The sequence below is a fragment of the Saccopteryx leptura genome, chromosome 1 (genome assembly GCF_036850995.1).
Source record: "Saccopteryx leptura isolate mSacLep1 chromosome 1, mSacLep1_pri_phased_curated, whole genome shotgun sequence".
Classification (NCBI taxonomy): domain Eukaryota; kingdom Metazoa; phylum Chordata; class Mammalia; order Chiroptera; family Emballonuridae; genus Saccopteryx; species Saccopteryx leptura.
This window is the reverse complement of record NC_089503.1, coordinates 149,142,969-149,164,693: the sequence shown is the minus strand read 5'-3', so window position 1 is coordinate 149,164,693 and position 21,725 is coordinate 149,142,969. Positions and strand designations below refer to the sequence as shown.

General features: G+C 40.4%; 1 protein-coding gene across 5 annotated transcripts in view; it reads left to right on the top strand.

The window, feature by feature from the left end:
- GPBP1 (GC-rich promoter binding protein 1) overlaps nt 1-21,725 on the top strand; it is a 91,122-nt gene that overhangs the window by 57,148 nt on the left and 12,249 nt on the right. For 2 of the 5 annotated variants that reach the window (XM_066377499.1, XM_066377509.1), the window contains 8 exons: nt 404-527; nt 656-879; nt 2,965-3,031; nt 4,066-4,125; nt 11,939-12,123; nt 13,379-13,519; nt 15,098-15,265; nt 16,121-16,308. In XM_066377499.1, the coding sequence (XP_066233596.1) occupies nt 404-527; nt 656-879; nt 2,965-3,031; nt 4,066-4,125; nt 11,939-12,123; nt 13,379-13,519; nt 15,098-15,265; nt 16,121-16,308 (1,157 nt within the window). The remainder of the gene's footprint in view (nt 1-403; nt 528-655; nt 880-2,964; nt 3,032-4,065; nt 4,126-11,938; nt 12,124-13,378; nt 13,520-15,097; nt 15,266-16,120; nt 16,309-21,725) is intronic. The other 3 variants (XM_066377518.1, XM_066377539.1, XM_066377528.1) reach the window with 3 other exon arrangements.

The window sequence follows — 21,725 nt, the reverse complement described above, 5'->3', positions numbered from 1 at the left end:
TGGGAATAAATCTAGAGAACTTAAAATAGAACTGTAGCTTTATTTGCCATATTTCTAATATTGAAGAAAAACATTGAGCTGTTTGAATCGGGCAGTGTTTGCCGTTGAGGTTTACATTCTGTTAGAAGAGAAATGCATCGTCGACTGTGTTTTCCCTGACTGTTTTGTGTTAATGTTGGGGTAAGGAGCTGTGGCTGTTGAGCTCTCAGAACGGTGCTCTTGTTTTCCCTAGGGATGGAGAAGAAGCAGGATCAACAGTAGGTTACCAAACACATTGAAAATAACTAAAAATCTTCCTGACCATTTAAATTCTTGGGAATAAATTAAGACAGAGAGTATTAGTTTTTAAAGTTATGCTTAGATTTTACATGTTGTTGACCGACATGCTTATAATTTGTTTCAGTCGTCATTGAATTTTGAGAAGCATTCTGAAAACTTTTCATGGACCGAAAATCGTTATGATGTGAATCGTCGACGACACAACTCTTCAGATGGCTTTGATTCTGGTATTGGACGTCCTAATGGAGGTAAAATTTGCTCAGGAATGATAGAATTTAAGAATTTTTTTATGCTCTTTTAAGAATGTTTTTATTATGATTCAATCTTTAGGCATAACCATCTTTGAATTTAAAATACTTTACCATTATTGAAAAAGGTAACTTTGGAAGGAAAGAAAAGAATGGATGGCGTGCGCATGGAAGAAACGGCACTGAGAACGTAAACCATCGTGGGGGGTACCATGGCGGCGGCTCCCGGTCTCGCAGCAGCACCTTCCACTCTGGGAAAAACCAGGGCCTGCAGGAGAACAGCGTTCCCGACAACGAGGCGGGGAGGAGAGAGGACAAGAGGGAGCGCAGGCAGTTTGAGGCTGAGGACTTCGTAAGTGTCTCGCCACGTGGTTTCTGCAAGGCCGTGTAGCCTGAGATTTCCTCACTCAACAGGCGGTGTTGTAAATGTATCTGTTCATATCCTCCCCCTGCCCCCCTTACTTTTACTCCTGTCTCACCATGCGGTCTTTTAACACTTTTAATAAGTTTGTGTTTTATTCCTTATAGAAATTTAAATAACTTTCCTTAGATATAATGGCTAGGTTTAGTCGCTTATTTGTAAATGCATCATAATACTGTCTTCTAAAAGCTGAAATGTTTGGAAAGAATACTTGACCACTACATTTTACATAGCCTATCTCTCTACTCACCTCATTGTTTATGTATGACGCTCCTCTCTCTCAGCAGCTTCCCTTCTCAGAAATGTCTGTGTGGTCAGGGCAGGCACCCTGACTGTGAGCCTAGGTCAGACACACTCAGGAAAATTAATTCCAGTAATAAAAACAAGTGTGAACTAATTAAAAAAATTTTCTCACCATGTGGTTGGCTTATCTAGACACTTGTTTCTCAAGTTACATAGAAATGGACATACTATATATTCTTATTTATAGTTTTTATAATTCATTCCTGTCAATTTTTCATTCAGCATACCCTTGACTATGGCTCTGAATTTGGCTGTTCTTGGCCCTCAGAATACATAGGTGACTAAGATAGGCAAGTCCCCTACTGTTAATTGAGTTTCTGTTCTGTTGGGAACTTTTCAGACTATAAAAAAGAAAAACTAGTATTTTGCAGAGAATTTAGACAGGAAGTAACTGAGTGGCCTCTTTGGTTTGGGAGATCAGGAGAGATTTCTTCAGGGGAGTTCCTCTTGACTTTGGGCTTTAAGAAGTGAGCTTTGTTAAGACTGGGAGGATGGAGAAGAGCCAGTGGAAGGCCCTAAGGGGGGAGTGTACTTTTCATGTTTCAGGGGTAAAGGTTAGGCCAGTGTGGGACGGAGCAGTACCAGACCAGGTTATAGAGGTAGGTTAGGAAGGGATTTCAGCCAGCAGGATTCGTACCTATAACATAACGAATTGTAGTTAAATCACATGCAGCAGGAAGCCTCTTGGTAGGGAAGCCATGGGGGTTGATTTTAGTTTCTCTGAAGACAAGTCTATTATTTAGACCTTGAGTGGGTTCCAGTGAGAGCAGATAGATTGGTTAGGAAGCATGAAAACTGTAGCTGTGACAGGTGAGGGAGGCACCTGTTTGGGATGCAGTTTGATGGCAGGTTGGTTGGAGGGTGGGAGTGAGAGAAAGCACTTGGCAGTTGGGGTTTAGGACAGGGGAGTGATGAGGGAACGAGGACAAGAATTACGTTTAGGTTCTGTAGTGAGTTAAGTAACCTTGGATTCACTGTGCCTTCCCATTTCTGTAGCCCATTACTTCACTTGCTAGTTCTGTATAATGGAATTATTACAATGTAAACAAACCAGGAATGATAATAGTATGCTCTCACAGTGCTGTGAGTATGAGGAACACAGTGCCCAGCACATAGCAAGCACTCAGTAAGCCTGGTTGCTGCCATTGTTAGTACACCTCACCCCCACATCCCCGACAGTGGACACCAGCCAGTTCAGCCCTAGACCTGGAACGCGGACCTGCAGTCTAATCTCACACTGATGTGCTTTTGAAGACGCATGTCTGTCTTCCAGCAGTCCTGTTGGCTCTCTTCAGTTTATGTGAAGGAACGCATACTAACTAGTCTGCATTCGTATTCTTTGGGGCTTTTCGTAATGCCAGTAGAATGTTAATTGTGGGTGATTAAAATCTTTATATTAGGATTCATTTTTTTCAACACATGCTAAGCACCTTTCTGGTGTGGCGTCTTTTTTTTTTTTTTTTTTGGAGACTCAAGAAGTCAGGGATGAGGAAAATATTTTAAGACACTTTCCTTGTTTTTCTGGACTAGGAGTGAGTATAGATAGTAACCATTTTAACCATTAGCAGACTAAGCTGAAAGTTAGGTTTATGATTAAAATTAGTCTTTAATTGTCATTGATTATGTCATCAGGTATTTCAGTATGATTTTGAGATTACTTTAAAAAATATGAGCAGTTTAAACATTTTTTATATTCTCATTGTTGTCTTCCAGCCATCTCTAAACCCTGAATATGAGAGAGAACCAAACCAGAACAAGTCTTTAGCTGCAGGTGTGTGGGGTAAGTGGTTTTTTATCTATTTTTGATGGGCACGAAATGGTATTTGTAGGTTTTACTTTTCTATGTTTTTAAAAATAAATAGGCTGTAATTAATCTTTTTCTTTTAAATATGTTTTGATGTGCTCAGCCACAAAGAAAGTGGCACTTTTACAAACAAGATACTGGGGATGGAAGAGTTTGAGTTGAAAGAATTAATTTGCCTGTGTTTGTACCATTAAGTGTACTCACATGAAATATAAAAAAATGAGTGTAAGTTAATGTAATAAATGGATGTCATTTTGAATGCAGCCAATCATCTAAAGAAAAGACTTAGATTAAATTAATTTTAAGTTTTTCAAGGTTGAAAATGTAGTAAATTGGAAAGAAACATACTTCTAATGATAGTTTGACATGAAATTAATCTTTTTACCTCTGAAAATGGTTATACACAGAGGGTATTCAATATAATTGTATAAATTTGCCTATGGAACTAGTCTGTTTGAAATTATTTGCCTTTTTGATTGTCAAAGTTTAATGACAGTTTTTCTGGTAATCCCTTTTCTTAAAAACTGCGTAGAGTTTAATTTGATAGTATCTTACAAAGATTAAACTGCACTCAGTATAAATTAGACAGCTTTTTAAAGTCAAGTGAAGTTTAAAATAATGGAAAAATTTATATGAAGATTTGATATCTGAAAAATAAATTTAATTATTTGATACTAAATTCAAAGGTGATATATTCACTTTGGAACTTGTTACACATGTTCGTTTGTATTTTTCTATTGAAAATCAACTTCTGAAAACAAAAGGATTGTGGCTTACGACAGCACCCTAGTCCTAACAATAAAGGCATTATTTTAAACTGCCACTTCCTGTGCTGTTCTTTATTGTATTTATGGGGTGATGCTCTGGGGAGTTACTTTGTTTTATTGGTCTCCAGATTTACTGACGGATTTTGTGGGTGGGGGTGGGGGTGGGCAGACACTCTGTTAGAACCGTGTGAATGGCATTGTTTTTTCTGTATTGCAAATTAGTATTTCTGCCACTCTCCCCAGGCCTACACGCCCAGACACACACATACCCAACCAAAAAAATCTCCCAAGCTCCTCTCTTAGGTATGTCTCCTTATTCTTCAGTTTTTCTGGGAACTGATTGCATAAGAATATAAAATCACCTGGAAGCTGTCAGATAGAATCTCTAAGAAATTAGGAGTAATTTGGATTTGAGTAGAATGAAAGTAAATAAAAAAAATCAAGAATGTCAGTGACCATTTGTCATATAAAACTACCTGTAGCTACTCTTGGTATTGGTCCTTGGTTAAGTTAATAATTTTAGAAATGATTTAAAGGCAAATACATCTTTGAAAATATTGAGAATACAGTGTATTAATATTAAGATTCTGGTTCTGCTGTTTCAGGGTTGGTGTAATAAGAATTTTGAGCACTAACTGAAAAGATGTTTCAGAGGAAGATGTATTTGTTACTGTCTTAGGTAAACTAAGAAGTGTGTCTGCATTAGAAAAAAAAAAATAGTTAATTGTGGCTTGGTTAATTGTTAAATCCCCAGTAAGTCCCTTAGGAATACAATGAAACTTTCATTGTATTGCACTGTATTATTTCTTTCTCACTTTCCCCCCTGGTTCCCAAGTATTGTTTTATCCATTGCAATATTTAAAATAGCTATTATGTTCCTGAGGAAGACATGAGAGGAATTTAGGAAAGACTTCAATAGAACTTTTCTAGTGCTACTTCCTTCCAGGTAAGTAAAAATTTAATAATGGAAATGTAATAAGTATTAAAAATAGACCAGTTTGTCCCTGAAACTGTCCTTTTATAGATTAGAAATTGCAGAAGTCTAAACATAATATCTTAATATATAAAATATGTTATGGGAAAATAAACTATTTAAAATATCGTTACATAAGTTTAATTTTACTTAGGACTCAGATTTATTGGGAACACCTTTCTGCAGTTTAGATCTGTGACCTCTATTTTGATCTTAGCCAGGGTTACTGTTGTTTGGTGCACAGGGTTGGTGCTCACTGAATCAATCTTATTTCCATGTCCTTAACAATTAAAACTAAAACAAAAATTCAGGGTACTTTAATGTGCTTGTGAAAATTTTAAAATAATTTTAGTTGTGTGATTGATTTGTTCAGGAGCAGGTGAGAAAGAAGAGATAAAAAATGATAGGTGTTTTTATTATTGTTTTTATTATGTGTCCCGTACTAACGGAAACTCCAGTCATTAGTAATTAACTGAAAGCTTAGTCTTGTTTCAGCTCAGCTTTTATATTTGTGTCTATTCCTTCATAACTTGATGAACTTTGCTGATTTTTGCTCCAGCTCAGCTTTTATATTTGTGTCTATTCCTTCATAACTTGATGAACTTTGCTGATTTTTGCTCTTTCTTGAAATACTACTTGAGACCATCAAGGATCATTTTTAAGAATTTTGTTTAGCTATCAAAATTAAATCAGATAGAGTCTCTAAGAAATTAGGAGTAATTTGGTGACTGGTTCTTAAAGAGGAGTTGTTTTCTAGAGGATTCCAAGCATACAGACCTGATTTCATTGAAATAACAAGATCATGCTGAAAATTACTGTTTGATTTTTAAGGGACTTTGTAAGTAGAATTAAGAGATGGGAATACTCTGTATTAAATTTTGTTGTAAAAGCAATCTGTTGGTAATTATTTACATATTGAAATGACTCCCTTTTCTTTCAATGTTCTTATATGGAAACAGTTAAAATTGTTACATAAAGAGGAAGAAGGTAATATAGCCTGTGGTCAAGGTTGAGAAGGGAAAGTTAATGGGGTTTGATTAGACAACTTGGCACAAGTAACTATAATTGGGTCAGAGTTAGAAGTGTTACTTGTTTGTCACATAAGTTGTTTTGTTTTTTGGAAGTGTATTTTTTTAAGCCTGTCCTTCATCTGAGTAATGTAGGGGATGTTGTTAAAGGAAATAGACCATGTCCCTGCTGCTGACATGTTGTAAGTGAAACTCATTTGATTAACACTGATACTTACTGTAAAAAAACTTGTACATTGAATTAAAAAATTCAAAACCAACAAAATTCAAACATCAATCTATATAAAAACAGATTTGTTAAATTTGTTAAAATTAGTATTTATAATAGGAATTAGTTTTAATTGTACAGATCCTTTGAGTTTGGTATTTATGTATTATGTCTTAGGTGACTTAAATTTCCTTCCTCAATTTGTGTTACTTTTTTGTTTTTTTTGGTGTCATAGACAGAGAGAGGGACAGACAGACAGGAAGAAGAGAGATGAGAAGCTTCAGTTCTTCATTGCAGCTCCTTAGTCTCCTTAGTTGTTCATTGATTGCTTTCTCATATGTGCTTTGACCAGGGGCTACAGCAGACTGAGTGACCCTTTGCTCAAGCCAGCGACCTTGGGCTCAAGCCAGCAACGATGGGATCATGTCTATGATCCCACGCTTAAGCCAGCAACCCTGTGCTCAAGCTGGTGAGCCCGTGCTCAAACTGGCGACCTCAAGGTTTTAAACCTGGGCCCTCCGCATCTCAGTCCGATGCTCTATTCACTGCACCACCGCCTGGTCAGGCTGTGTTACTATTTACCCTTCACGTGGCTCTCTGCTTTTGTTTACATATTCAAGTTGTTTCTTTCTTGTGTCAAGGCAATGAGGAAACTCAGAACCGGCATCAGTCCACTGGTGAAAGGAAGGGGGCATGATGTCCCTGGGTTGTGCCCCTCACAAGCCCCTTATTCTTACTGTTCAGTGTGGACTGAGTCTGCATCTTTACTGGGGAATGGGAAACTTTTTTCTTCTTCTTTTTCCAGGTGAGAGGAGGAGAGATAGATTCCCACATACATCCTCACTGGGATCCATCCAGCAATTCCCATCTGGGGCCATATTCTCAACCGAGCTATTTTTAGTGCCTGAAGCAAAGGCTCCGTGGGGCCTTCCTTGGCGCCCGGGGTGATGTACTTAAATCAATCAAGCCATGGTTTTGGGAGGAGAAGAGAGAGAGCAAAAGAGAAAGAAGGGGGAGGGGGTGAGAAGCAGATGTGCGCTTCTGCTGTGTGCCCTAACTGGGAATTGAACCCTTGACTTCCATATGCTGGGTTGATGCTCTACCACTGAGCCAGCCAGCCAGGACCAGGAATCGAAAACATTTTGAAGTATCTGGCTGGCATTAGTTTATTTTCATGTTCTCCCATAGAAGAAAGAGTATAGTGCTTAAGTATATTGGCTTTGGAATCAGATAGACCTGGGCCCTAATATTAAGTCTTTTACTTACAGTTTTTAGACTGTGGGAAGACTGTACTTAATCTCTTAGGGTGCATTTTCTTGTGTGAGGTGAGGGTGATCACAGTAATCCTCAGGAGAAAAGCATTGTTAATATTTGTCTATGTTGTAAAATCCTTGACCGTGTTGTAGGTGTTTAATTTTAGCCAATTATGTTGTTAACTTCAATAAACCAGCGAGAATCTGGTAGACTTATTAAAAGACCACAAAAAATTGTATTTCTAGTGGTATAGCAAAAATAAAGTAGTAAACGATTACATGAAGAAAAAAATAATACAGCTGCTCTATAGGGAGTATAGTGAGAAGCAGGATGGGACATTTGGACGTCAGCTCTGAATGAAGCATGTGGTCATTGTCCGCTGTATCACACGGGGTGGTATTTTAATTCTCATCTTTCTTCCAAAGAATTGAGCCACTCCCCTTCCATTATTGAGTTGTTATTGAAGGAATAAAACTAATTATTCACAGATACTGTGTGAACAAGAATAATGAGATAATTAAGGGATATGTACAATCAGTTTATTGGCAGGGGTGAGGGGACTGGAGGAGAGTGATGGGCGGAGACTTGACTTGGCGGTGAGCACACAATACACAGTGTACAGATGACGTGTTGTAGAATAGTGCACACCTGAAACCTTTGTGATTTTGTTAGCCAGTGCCACCCCAATAAATTCAATTAAAAATCAGTTATTGGCAGATTGCAGTTGTTTTTGAGCATAAAGGGGAATGATAATATGAAAGTCCAGAATCATATTTGCCCTAAGGTGTTTTGAACTTAAATTTGAATGGGAGCACCCACTGATGAGCTTGAGGTAATAAGCACATCTTATTTACCAAAGTCAGTCACTAATGTTAGTTACTTTCTAATTCTTTTATGTAAGTGTTAAAACCTTTCATTAATACATAAATTTTTCTCATTAAAAGAGTAATTTGAGTCTTTTCCATATATTGTAGTTTACTAACTGACAAAGCAAATGGAAAAAATGTGGGAGTACTGGATACTGTTTGAATCCAGTAGCTTCAACTCAGCTTGGAAAGATTGTTTCAGGAGAGTTTATAGAGATAGTCTGTGATTAGATGAACCAATTTTTAAGTCATGAAATGGGCATAAATTATGCAAATTAAGTCTTGTTCTTAGTGCTGCCATTACTCTCTGTTACTGATACGTAGTTACTACCGTAATAACACTTTTTTAGCCCTGGCCGGTTTGCTCAGTGGTAGAACGTTAGTCCTGCATGTGAAAGTCCCAGGGTCCATTCCTGGTCAAGGTACATAGAGAAGTGCCCATCTGCTTTTTTACCTCTCCACCTCTTCTTTCTTTTTTTTTTTTTTCATTTTTCTGAAGCTGGAAACAGGGAGAGACAGTCAGACAGACTCCCGCATGCGCCCGACCGGGATCCACCCGGCACGCCCACCATGGGGCGGCGCTCTGCCCACCAGGGGGCGATGCTCTGCCCATCCTGGGCGTCGCCATATTGCGACCAGAGCCACTCTAGCGCCTGGGGCAGAGGCCGAGGAGCCATCCCCAGCGCCCGGGCCATCTTTGCTCCAATGGAGCCTTGGCTGCGGGAGGGGGAGAGAGAGACAGAGAGGAAAGCGCGGCGGAGGGGTGGAGAAGCAAATGGGCGCTTCTCCTGTGTGCCCTGGCCGGGAATCGAACCCGGGTCCTCCGCATGCTAGGCCGACGCTCTACCGCTGAGCCAACCGGCCAGGGCCTCCACCTCTTCTTTCTTCCTCTCTTCTCTTCCCTTCCTGCAGCCATGGCTCGATTGGAGTGAGTTGGCCCTGAGTAGTAAGGATGGCTCCATGCCCTCCTCCTCAGGCAATAAGAAGAGTTCAGTTGCTGAGCAATGGAGCAATGCCCCACATTGGCAGAGCATCACCCCCTAGTGGGTTTGCTGGGTGGATCCGGTCGGGGCGCATGCAGGAGTCTGTTTCTGCTTCTCCTCTTCTCACTAAAATAAAATTAAAAAAAAGAAAAAAGAACACTTTCTTGTTCTTAAGTGGGCAGGGTTATGTATATTCAGGCTGGTTATACAGGATATACATTAGTCTTGATCAAGTTTAATTCTGTTAACATTGTTTCTCATATATTTAGTCTTGTAGAGTAACTCAAAATTTTCTAAGAAGGACACCTTTAATTTTAAATATGATTGAAAGTGTATCATAGCAGATGTAGAATATATGACTTTTATAAACTTTGTAAAAATAATTTCACAGTAACTTTGAGATAGGAATTATTGTTTCCTAATTTATAGATGGGAAATTAACTAGGAAGGTTGGAGCTAGTGTTAAAATCCCGAAACTCTGGAAGAAAAATACCTGTTCCTCCCCTCTGTGGTGTGGTGGTTGACTATGCGAGGGCTGTGTCAGCTTCTTCCTGTTCCTGTCACCTTCTTTCAGGCACCATGATCCCATTTCTCAGCCACTGCTCTTCTGTGAATGGTTTCTGAGGCCTTTCCTCTCCTCTTCTTCATACGATGTTGTGATTCTTTGCATTGACGGCCTCTGAGGAGACAGGCAGCATGTTTCTCAGTCTCGTAGATGTTGATGACTGCATTTTAGGAAAGGTAAACTTATCGTTGGATTGAGGCATAAAGGAAACACTTCCTGCTCCCCTTTTCTGCCTTCACGTTTGACCAATGATAGTTTAAGTAAAAAAACAAAAAAACAACCCCACCTATTTCTTTACTACTTGTGCTGTCAGCTGTGCACTGGGGATTGTTTAGCATGTACTTTTAGTAAGGGTCTTTGCTTGGTGATCGAGTTTTGAAAACGTTTTCTTTTCTGCCCTCCACCGTACAAGGCGTTTCCTAGTCTTAGGCTGCAGTGAGGATCTGCAGGGTGGACTGACTGCTCCGCAGCTGTTAGGGTCCTTCGTGGAGACTCGACACTGAGGGTTTTTCCTTTGTGTCTCCAGAAAGTGTGGGTGGAGAGCACTCCTCCTGCTTTTACTACTGTGTTTTCTCCTTCCTATGTCAGTGGTAGCCTTAAGGTCTGGAGGGGAAAGAAGGTAAAGCTGGCGCTCAGTTGGCTTCTGTGAGCTGGGAGTCTTACCAGGCTGTGTATGCGGTGGGCCTGCCTGCGCTGTGGGGGCTTGCGCCGAGGCCCTGTCTCCCCAGCTCAGGTTCTCACACTCCCGTGTCACGTGCTGTGTGGTCTTCAGTGCCAGGCCGCTGAGATTTTCTCTTACGTTTTCATTCTAAGAATTGCTCATTAAAGCCATTTTTTATTTTTACTGTTTTATTCTTGCAGTCACCATCTGTTTACCAAAAGTAATAGTTGCAAAACTTTGTACCGTTTCTTGTTCATTGACCTCTGTTTGGGATCTTTATCCTTAAATTTTGTTTTGTTGGTTTCCTCGCCTAAGTTCTTCACAAAACTGTGTGCTGGAATCTAATTTCTATGGTGTGTGCTTGAAGACGTCTTGCTTAGCATTCTTATCTTGAGTCTTTGTAGGCAGCCACAAGCTGGAATGTTTGCCAGTGTAGATTGGTATGTTTCAGTTTTGGAAAGATAAGCCTTTTCTTAGATTGCTCTAGGTCCTTGTCCTTTTATCCTTCAGTGTTTTAATAAAGGGAACACCATACCAGCTCTGTATCTTGAAAAGACTATGAACCCTCAGATGACCTTTGAGTCTCCCCGTGTCCCCAGAAGCCCTTGCGTAGTTTAGTTCTGCGGTGATCCCGGAGGAGGTTGGGTGTGGCTTGAGGCCGAGCACCATCACCCAGTCTCTGCAGCGCACTGTCTCGTGGGACCCTGGCTCATTCACTGTGCAGAGCTAGCTCTAGTTCAGGTACTCTGGGGTTTTTCTCTTCAAGTTAATTTAATTTTTTTATTCTAAACTCCCTATGAAACTGATACTTTCAGAATTTTTCATTGTAGTAATCATGAACATGCTCACACATAACACCTGTTCAGTTGCACAAGTACTGATTAAATTCTAGGAGTAATTTTTCATCTTTAATAACTGCCGTGCTTTTGAGAAAAGCTTTCAGGTAGCAACTATTATTCCTAACATGACCTTCAGAAGCTGAGATTGAATTGGTTGCCCTGCAGCTTACTTACAAAGGGCTTCACTGTATTCAGATGGTCAATAACTATGTTTGAATGAGTTGGTTGGTATTGTAGAAATAGAACTTTTTTTAATTAGTCATAACTGAAGTAGAAATAGGAGTATAGTTCCTTGCTTATTGGTAATAACTTTATAAGTGAGATTAAAAAGAACATAAAGGAATTAGAAAAATTCTTTTTCAAAATGAAAAAGGGGAAAATATACTTTATATTCCAAGTATTAAAAGTCATTAAGATGAAAATTGCAATTAAAAAGAATTGATGAAAAAATATATTGGAATCTAATTAATCTCGAGTTGGTTACAGCTAACATTCCTAGGCCACTGTTTAGTTGAATTCATTGGTATTGTCATTGCTCAGTTCTCCCTATGATTTGTTACGTTTGAGCTGTATTTCTTAAGCAGGAGTATAGTTTATACTTATTTAGCTTAATTATTTTACCTAGGAAGCAGCTGTTATTTTAAAGTATAATCAAGGCTTAGAGTATACTATCTGTTGGTTTAATTTTATGTTAAAACTTAAACTGTGTGTAACTCTGGCTCATGCTTTATTTGTGCAGAGTACCCTCCGAACCCTAAATCTAGAGCTCCGAGGATGCTGGTCATTAAGAAAGGTAATTCAAAAGACCTACAGCTCTCTGGATTCCCAGCAGGAGGAAGTCTTCAGTCGCAGCCAGTCAAGAATGGGACTGGTCCAAGTGTTTATAAAGGGCTAGTCCCGAAACCTGCTGCTCCACCCACAAAAGTAAGTTTCAATTGTTAAACGTACAAGTTTCAAGTTGATACCAATTGAATTACTTCAGGAAAATACTGTTAAAAAAAATTTACACCAAATTGTGTGGGGGTATTTGGTGGGGTGCTGACTTCTGAGTGGGAAGAGTTGGAATCTTTATTCTTAAATTTTGTTTTGTTGGTTTCCTCGTCTAAATTCTTCACAAAACTGTGTGCTGGGATCTAATTTCTGTGGTGTGTGCTTGAAGACGTCCTGCTTAGCATTCTTATCTTGAGTCTTTGTAGGCAGCCACAAGCTGGAATGTGTGCCAGTGTAGATTGGTGTGTTTCAATTTTGGAAAGATAAGCCTTTTCTCAGATTGCTTTAGGTCCTTGTCCTTTTATCCTTCAGTGTTTGTCATTAATTTTAATTGTCCTTTAAATGGCATGTGTGTGTTTATCCATGTATATGTTTTTTTGTTTTAGTAGTAGTAAATGAAATCCATAAAATTTTTTTGTTAGATGCATCTGTGATACGTTTGCTTAATAGCATATACAGTAATGCTGTTTTTCTTGGTATTCTGTTTTAGGCTTTTGAAACTCCCACTAGTGTTTTCTTGACATTTGGCAAAAGAAATTAACTTTAGGTTTATAAAATTTTGAGGGATATACAACTGAGACTCCTGGACATAGATAAAAGTGAAGTGGTTGCCTGGGAGAGGGGCTGGGGAGGGAGACGAGGGACAGATGTACGGTGACGGGAAATGATTTGACTTTGGGGGAGGTGACCATGCAGCACAGTCAGCAGGTTAAAGGCCATAGTGACGTTCATTGAAATCCTGTGTACTCTTGTTGAGCAATGTCATCTCATTACATTTAGTTTTAAAATAAAAAAACTTTAAAATGTTTTTGAAAATGTAGCAGCGGATTCAGATGTTTTTATCTGAATACCACACTTTGTTTTTATTTGAAGAAAAAGATGCAAGAGAATCATGTGGGAATGATTTACAGAGGTCCCCAAACTTTTTACACAGGGGGCCAGTTCACTGTCCCTCAGACTGTTGGAGGGCTGCCACATACAGTGCTCCTCGCACTGACCACCAATGAAAGAGGTGCCCCTTCTGGAAGTGCGGTGGGGGGGATCGGATAAATGGCCTCAGGGGCTTGCAGTTTGGGGACACCTGATTTAAGATGTAACACAAAAATAATTTTATGAACTGCGTAGTTACCATTATTGATTTAATACAGTTTGCTTTGTTTTTCTCTCTTGCTTGTATGTGTTTCTTTAGCCTACACAATGGAAAAGCCAAACTAAAGAAAATAAAGTTGGGACTTCATTTTCTCATGAGTCTACATACAGTGTTGGCAACTTCAATGCTTTTAAATCAACTGCCAAGAACTTTAGTCCATCAACACCTTCAGCGAAAGAGGTGTGGCATTTAAACTTATTTCTGGGAGTGCAACATACTGTAATCATGTTAGTTTTATTAACAGAGAGGCATAGATTCATGAAATGAATACATTAAATTGGGTTAATGGCAATCCTTTCACAAACCTTTATTCAGATCTTTCCCCTCTATTTGCTAATAACACTTTAGAACATTAAGTAGAATAAATTTAAAAATTTTAATGAAAATTTCCACATTTCAGAATGTAGAGAAATACCATATACTCATTAACCAGCAAGACTAACTTTTTTATGGTGATTTTGAGAGCATGTTTAGTAAAACTGAGGACAGTGAGACAAGGAAGGGCCCAGGATAGAAGTAACAACAGGAGAGCCCAGGGTGCTGCTCTGGGTCACTGGGAAGTCAGAGACAAGGGGGCCTTTGAGTCAGGTCAGGGGGTGAGTGTGGGACAAGCTGCCGCTGCCCCCTGCTCCCCTGGCTGCACGTTTCGTCGGGACCCTTAGAGCTTAGAAGATGCATGCCTGTGGGGGAAGAAGAGGAAAGGCTTGGGTATGTTCAGGGGAGGGGAGAATGCACCGAAAATTATGAGTTTGACATTTGTGATAGAGTTATGTATATGATTGACTCAAAATAATGATTTGTATTATATCATTTTGGGGGGCTGATGGACATTTTATTAGTGTTAACATTTGGGGAGGTTGGGGGGGGGAAGAAGGAAAAAGGCATATTGTTACTGAACTGACTTTAGATGCCTGGTAAGGGTAGTATTTCTTTGTCATTTGACCAGGTTTCTGAGACTTCCATGACAGGGAGTTCCCTGAACGTTTCAGAGTCAAGAAGACACTTGGGGCTGTATAATTATACTTAACATGGCTCTGGGCACGGTATTATAACACCAGAGTGTCCCGTGAGCTAGTCGTCAGCCTTAGCATCTTAGAGCTCTGGTGGCAGGACGTGGTCCTCAGCTGGACCGTGCTCAGCCTCACCATGGTCTGACAGACACGGCTGCCAGCGTTTAAGCCTTGTGGTTTATGTCCCTGTCGAGAATGCCTGTGGTCCAGAGCTCTAACACTCTGTTCATGTTGTGTCGCACCTTCCAAACTAAACACTAAAATCAGAAGGATGTCAGTACACGGTCCTTTTCCATTCACTCCTGCCCTTCCACAGAAAATTTCCCTGGTGAAATCGACCTGATAAACCCTGTGTGTACCTGCGGGTAAATAATTATAAGTAGATGTTATTGGAGCTGTTACAGAGCTGCAACCTGAGAACTCTGTGGAGCACTGTTTAAAACCCTGCTGTTCTATGTAGTATAGAAATGCTTAAACAATTTCAGGATTTGTTTTATAAAGTAGTATTTAAATTTCCAACTTCCTGTCATAGTTGTGTTATCAGACCATTGTTTCTAGGATAAAATTCTTTATTTACTCATTCAGTGGGGTAGATAAAACAGATAGAAATAGAGGAAAATAGTCTTTGAAATAGACTTAAAAAGTCAGTTTTGTGATAAAAGTGGAAGAGGAAGGTGTGAGAATTGTGAACTTTATATTGACATTATTTCTCTGCATACATACTTAAAACCACTATTTCTTTTTTTAGTGTAATCGCTCAAATTCCTCTTCACCTGTTGACAAACTTGCTCAGCAGCCTCGGCTCACCAAGCTGACCCGCATGCGCACAGATAAGAAGAGCGAGTTTCTGAAGGCCTTGAAGAGGGACCGAGTGGAGGAGGAGCAGGAGGACGGAGGCCACGCTGGCTCCGAGAAGGTGATTGCTTGTGGGGACACCACGGTGGGGGGCATGTTAGGCATGATGTGGTAAAAGTTGGGCAAATACTATTTGGACCTTCACATAAACTTGACTGTCTTTCTGAAGTAGATATTTCTTTTTTTTTTTTTTATTCTTTATTTTTGTATTTTTCTGAAGCTGGAAACGGGGAGAGACAGTCAGACAGACTCCCGCATGCGCCTGACCGGGATCTACCCGGCACGCCCACCAGGGGCAATGCTCTGCCCACCAGGGGGCGATGCTCTGCCCCTCCAGGGCGTCGCTCTGCCCCTACCAGAGCCACTCTAGCGCCTGGGGCAGAGGCCAAGGAGCCATCCCCAGCGCCCAGGCCATCTTTGCTCCAATGGAACCTTGGCTGTGGGAGGGGAAGAGAGAGACAGAGAGGAAGGAGGGGGGGGTGGAGAAGCAAATGGGCGCTTCTCCTATGTGCCCTGGCCAGGAATCGAACCCGGGTCCCCCGCACGCCATGCCGACGCTCTACTGCTGAGCCAACCGGCCAGGGCCTGAAGTAGATATTTCTAATTCTGTAGTTCCTGTGTGAAAATAAAATTTAGGAGCACTCCTGTTCACACATGTATTTTTGTTTTCCCCATGTCGCCTGTCTTCATCCTTTGGGGTGTTTGCCTTTGTTGAGATGTTAAATACTGTACTAGAGCCAGAAACCTGGGGGTTTAGACATCACAGCTTAGGTTTCTATCTTTTGAGAATGTCTTCTAAATTTAATGATTATAAGTATTGTATTTATGTATTAGCAACAGGAGCTAACCAGGATCTATTCAAGTTTTTAAAAAAGGTCTTCTCTAACTCATTCTTCTTTAACTCCTGAAAAACCAGGATGAGGACTCATTTAATTTGCATAACAGCAACAGTACTCACCAAGAGAGGGATATAAACCGGAACTTTGATGAAGATGAGATTCCACAGGAGAACGGCAACGCCTCGGTGATCTCACAGCAGATCATGCGGTCCTCCACCTTCCCGCAGATGGACGTTCTGTCCAGTTCCCTGGAAGCGGAACACAGGCCAGTGTCCACTCTTACTTCTTCTCTGCGTCTTTAGTCCAGGGCTTTGATGCGAGAGAAATGTGATTTAGTTTTTAACAGCGTTATTCTATGCCATAAATTTCACAGATTTTAAGTGTACAATTCAGTGGTTTTTAAAGTATATTCCAAGTTGTGCAACTGTCACGACAATCCAGTTTAGACCATTTTCCTTGCATCCCAAAGAAACCCCATGCGCATCTGCAGTTCCTCTCCATTTTCTCTGCTGTGAGCACCCCAGTCTGCTTCCTGTGTTTTTATAGGTCTGCCTTTTCGGGGTGTTTCATGTAAGTGGAATCTTACACTATTTTGTTCTTTATGTCTGGCCGCTGTCACTGTTCTCCGGGGTCGTCGATGTTACCGCACACATCACTACTTTGTTCCTTTTTGTTGCTTGAAGTACACTGTGCAGGGAGTCCTCGGGTTATGACAGTCCTGACAAACGATATTTCAAGGTGACAATGCTCACTCCCATAAAAACTTAAAAAAACATTTGATGTGTGAGTGTTGTTTGTGGCTTCACCCATTATCGCTTTACTTCTTTACACTCAGTTTTTGTTATTTTTTCTGTTACTACAGTAGAGTGTATTTATGTCCTTTCCCCTTTTCTGTGGCTTAGTTGTGTTTTTTTGTTCTAGATTATGATTTTACAACTGTGTTAGGATAGGTGACAGGCTAGGTGTGTTTCAACTGACACTAAAATTCGGGTTACGCCACTGTTGGAACAGAACTGTGTCGTAACCTGAGGACCCCTGTCTCTACTGCTCGTTATCTGACTGGAATCGGGCTGTTTGAACCTTTTGAGTATTCTGGATAATGGTGCTGTGAACATTTGTGTGCGTGTTTGTATGGGCGTATTTTTATTTCTTTTGGGTGGATACCTAGGAGGAGAACTGCTGGAACGCATGCTTACATTTGTGAAATTGCCAAACTTTCTGCTTGCTTGCGTGTAGTTCACATCCTCATCAGCATGACCTGGAGATGCTGGCTTCTCCAAGCTCCTGCCCACACTCAGTACCCCCATCCTAATTCTAATGAGTATGAAAGGCATTTGCATAATGACTCCGTGTGGAGCATCTTTTTTTTGTTTGTTTGTTTTACACTTGAAACCTATATAATTTTATTAAGCAATTGTTGGAATCCATGAGAGTCTGAAAAGACCAGAGTAACAGGCTTTATTGAAAGGAAGAAAGGAACCCTGACCTGTACAGACTAAGAGGTGAATTTTATAGGGCTTGGGAGAGCCCAAGGAGATACTGAGTCAGAAGTTCTGGTATGTTCCCTTCTGCGGATTTACAGTTTTGGCTTCCTGGAATGCTCCTCCTTAGGGCGGTTGACCAGCTTCTTGGAACTCTTCTGCCTTGGGAGATTATCTAGTAAGTAAGGGTGAGGGTCAGGCATCCAGGTGGTCCAACAAAAGGGCAGTTGGAAGTTCTGGTAAATTCATGTATCTGTCTCAACTCTGTGGTATGTTAAAAAAGAAAAGAGGTGGGGGGAAGGAGAGGGTATGAGGTTCAGGAAGGAGGTTTGTCTCTGACGGGCCATCTTCTGGAGCTACTTCCTGCTGTTATCCCTATCGGGGGCCTCCTTCGTGAACCCCTCCCTGGGGCAGTTGGAGTAGGGGCTGTAAAAGCATTTGATTATAGGTAATTCTGGAGATTTCTCCTATTCAGGCCTGCAGGAACTTGATAAAAGAAAGAGGCAAGCATTAAAATTAGGCACAAAATTAGGATTGGTCCTATAATTGGCGCTAATAATGAGAACGAGGGTTTTTTTCCACCATTGTTCGGAATAGGGGTGTATTTATAGGGTTCCAGGTTTTTCTGTTTTGCAAGGGCAGATTTCAGGGTTGGTGTGTAGGGTTAGGTAGATTTTTCCAATTTTCTGATTGGCGAAGGTCTGCATGCGATTCTTCTGGTCTGGCAGGGGTTTAGGACAGGGACAGATCGCCGGCCAATCAATCCTGTCCCGGGTTTCGGCACCAAATGTTGGAATCCACGGGAGTCTGAAAAGACCAGTGTAGCAGGCTTTATTGAAAGGAAGTAAGGAACCCTGCTGGGCACTTCTCCGGGGAGAAGGGCCGGAGCATCATTTCCTGTATGTTTCTGTGTGTGTTATAAAGTAGGATTCCAGATTCTTCCTTTTCCATGTGTCTGTTCATCCAGTGTTCCAAGATGTGATTTGTTTTTATTGTAAACTTTCAGGAGCGCTTTCTGCTTCCATCATTACCATCTTAAACATCTTTTAAATAGTGAACTATGAAGTAATGATGTCTCAGAATTGAACAGTACTCAAGTCTGGAGTAGACTGCTTTGTTTTAATCCTCTGTGGTTTTACACTTATGACCAGGTGGTTTGCAGATTTGCCGTTGCGGTGGTCCTGCAGTAACCCCATGGTTCAGCATCCCTGCATAAAGGACTAGAGAACTTAGTGCTTTACTCTTTGGTTTGAAATTAAGCAAACCTATCAAGGATTAAATTGTGGTGCAGAAATAGAACTAGCTGATTTAAGTTCACTACCATGAAGGGAAAGATTACGGCACCAAAACTTCTCTCCTCTGTCGTACTTACTAGGATTAATTTAGATTACTACTCAGTCTACTGTTTTTATTTTTAAGGTTTTGTTCCACACATTTGTGTCGTTTTCTTTTTTCTTTCTTTTTAAAAGATTTTATTTATTCATTTTAGAAGAGAGGAAGAGGGGGAGGAGCAGGAAGCATCAACTCCCACATGTGCCTTGACCAGGCAAGCCCAGGGTTTCGAACCAGTGACCCTCAGCACTCCAGGTCAACACTTCATCCACTGCGCCACCACACGTCAGGCTGTGTGTTATTTTCAACGTTAGAGTTCTTAAATCTATTAAAGTCTCAATTCCTTTGTAATAACTGAAGGATTATAACTACTAAAGCAATGAAATGTTAATTTATGCACTCATTGTATATTTATATAACTCTTTAATTGCTTTGTATAAACTGAATTGTTTTTCTACTGAAACTTCTTATATATCCCCAGGGGCCAGGCTCAGTGCAGGGGTGATATTCATTAACATCCCAATTGATTGTTTTGGGTAAATGCCAGTTTTCCTTGAACTTGATTGAATTCTTGGGCAATAAGGAACCTGGACTATACCAACTGTAGAATAACTTTTTTTATTTTTAATTTCAGCTTTTATTTTCGTTTAGAATCTAAGCTCCATTCATTTAACAAATGTGTGCTTACATTTGTTAAATGAATGAGGAACACAACAGTTGAAGAATTTTTCTGCCTACTCTGTAACTTTATACTCAGTGAGTGAGACATGCGTACTGCAGGGCTGCCAAGGGTACTGGGTTGGTCATTTGAGGGAAGGGATGGGTGTTTTGAGTTGAGTACATACCTAGTTTTGTTTTAGGACCAGTGGATGGTATATCGGTATGTCTTGACCAGAGTGTGGAGTTTTTAATGAAATTAGAGATGACCTCATTAAAATATATTCCTAATTGTAGGGAAGGGGGAAATTAACATAAGATTTGTTTTAAAAGCTATTCCAGAAACAGTTTATCAGTTATAGTCTTTGGGAATAAGGGGCTAGAGGAGAAAAGGACAGTTAGGAATACTTGAATTTTATAACATTGAAATAATTTGTGCATCTCTTGTTATTAAGGTTCAGTTTTTTGTGGTTTTTTTTTGTATTTTTCTGAAGTTGGAAACAGAGAGGCAGACAGACTCCAGCATGTGCCCAACCGGGATCCACCCGGCACGCCCACCAGGGGGCGATGCTCTGCCCATCTGGGGCGTCACTCTGTTGCATCCAGAGCCATTCTAGCGCCTGAGGCAGAGGCCATCCTCAGCGCCAGGGCCAACTTTGCTCCAATGGAATCTTGGCTGTGGGAGGGGAAGAGAGAGACAGAGAGGAAGGAGGAGAGGGGGAGGGGTAGAGAAGCAGACAGGCGCTTCTCCTGTGTGCCCTGGTCGGGAATCGAACCTGGGACTCCTGCATGCCAGGCCAACCGGCCAGTGCTCAAGGTTCAGTTTTTAATAGTAAAACAGTAAAAGTAAGGATCTAGTATAAGCAGATTGTTTTACTGCCCTAAGTCTGTAGACTCTGGACGGGTGGCATTGGAAATGAAAACCCTGTTCTGCAGGGAAGTGAGGCCACAGAATGAAGACAGTGCGTTGGGAAAGAAACTTCAAGTGATGACAAGGAGTGAGGGAACTAGTGGTTATGAGTGTGACAGATGGTCCCGAGGCCACAGGATTTGGTGCAATGCATGCTGACTTGGGAGACAAAACAACAGTTATATTTCCTTTTCTGCCATCAAATATGCAAGTTATTTTACTTATGTGATTTTGATTTTTTTTTTTTTTAAGTGAGAGGAGGGGAGATAGTGAGACAGACTCCTGCATGTGCCCTGACTGGGATTTACCTCAAGCTGACGCTTGGACCAGCCAAGCCTCTGGCTGCAGGAGGGGAAGGGTGAGAGAAGGAGGAGAAGCAGATGGGCGCTTCTCCTATGTGCCTGGACTGAGAATTGAACCTGGGGTATCCATACACCGGGCCAATGCTCTATCCACTGAGACAATTGACCTGGCCTGTTATCTTGATTCTTTATATGTAAAGTATAGGTATAAGTGTTAAATTTTATTTAGAGTCTCTGAGCACTGATATTCTTGAAGGTTATTTTTAAAATGTAAAAGTCTACAAAATAGCTACTTTGTGGCAGGCTCAAGTTGAAAGATAAATAGGTGTAAATAGGAGAAATGACTACTTAAGACATTTAATTAATTTTAAAAATTATAATCTCATCAGTATAAAATATATAAGGTCTACCGGAAAGTTCTGTTTCTATCACAACAAGTTTCGACACGTAAGCACATGTTTATTTGGCGCATGTGTGCCTCTCTATTTTTATCACTTAATGTATACATACTGACGTAGCAAATTAACTAAAACAAAGTTGATTCACGTTAGTCTTATGTGTGAAGCGATAAAGTTCATTTACGCCACTGTAATTTTTACGAATTTCAACAAGGAAGAAATGCTACAGAAGCATGTCTGTCGCATCCACCATATTCCCCGGACTTAGCACCCTCCGACTATCACTTGTTTTTGTCCTTACAAAATCTTTTGAAGGGCAAAAAAATTCAAAAATGAAAAAGATATCAAACAAGCACTGGTTCAATTTTTCGCATCAAAAGATAAAACATTTTTCAAAAATGAGATACACAAATTGCCCTCACGCTGGCAAGAAATCATTAATAATAATGGCAATTATATTATTTAATAATGTTTATTGACGGTAAGAAAAATTTGTATTTTGTTTTATTCCAAAAACGGACAGAACTTTCCGGTAGACCTTGTATGTCCATATTGGGAAAAAACCGAAGTCATTGAGTCAGATGCCGCAGCTCAGGCCAGGG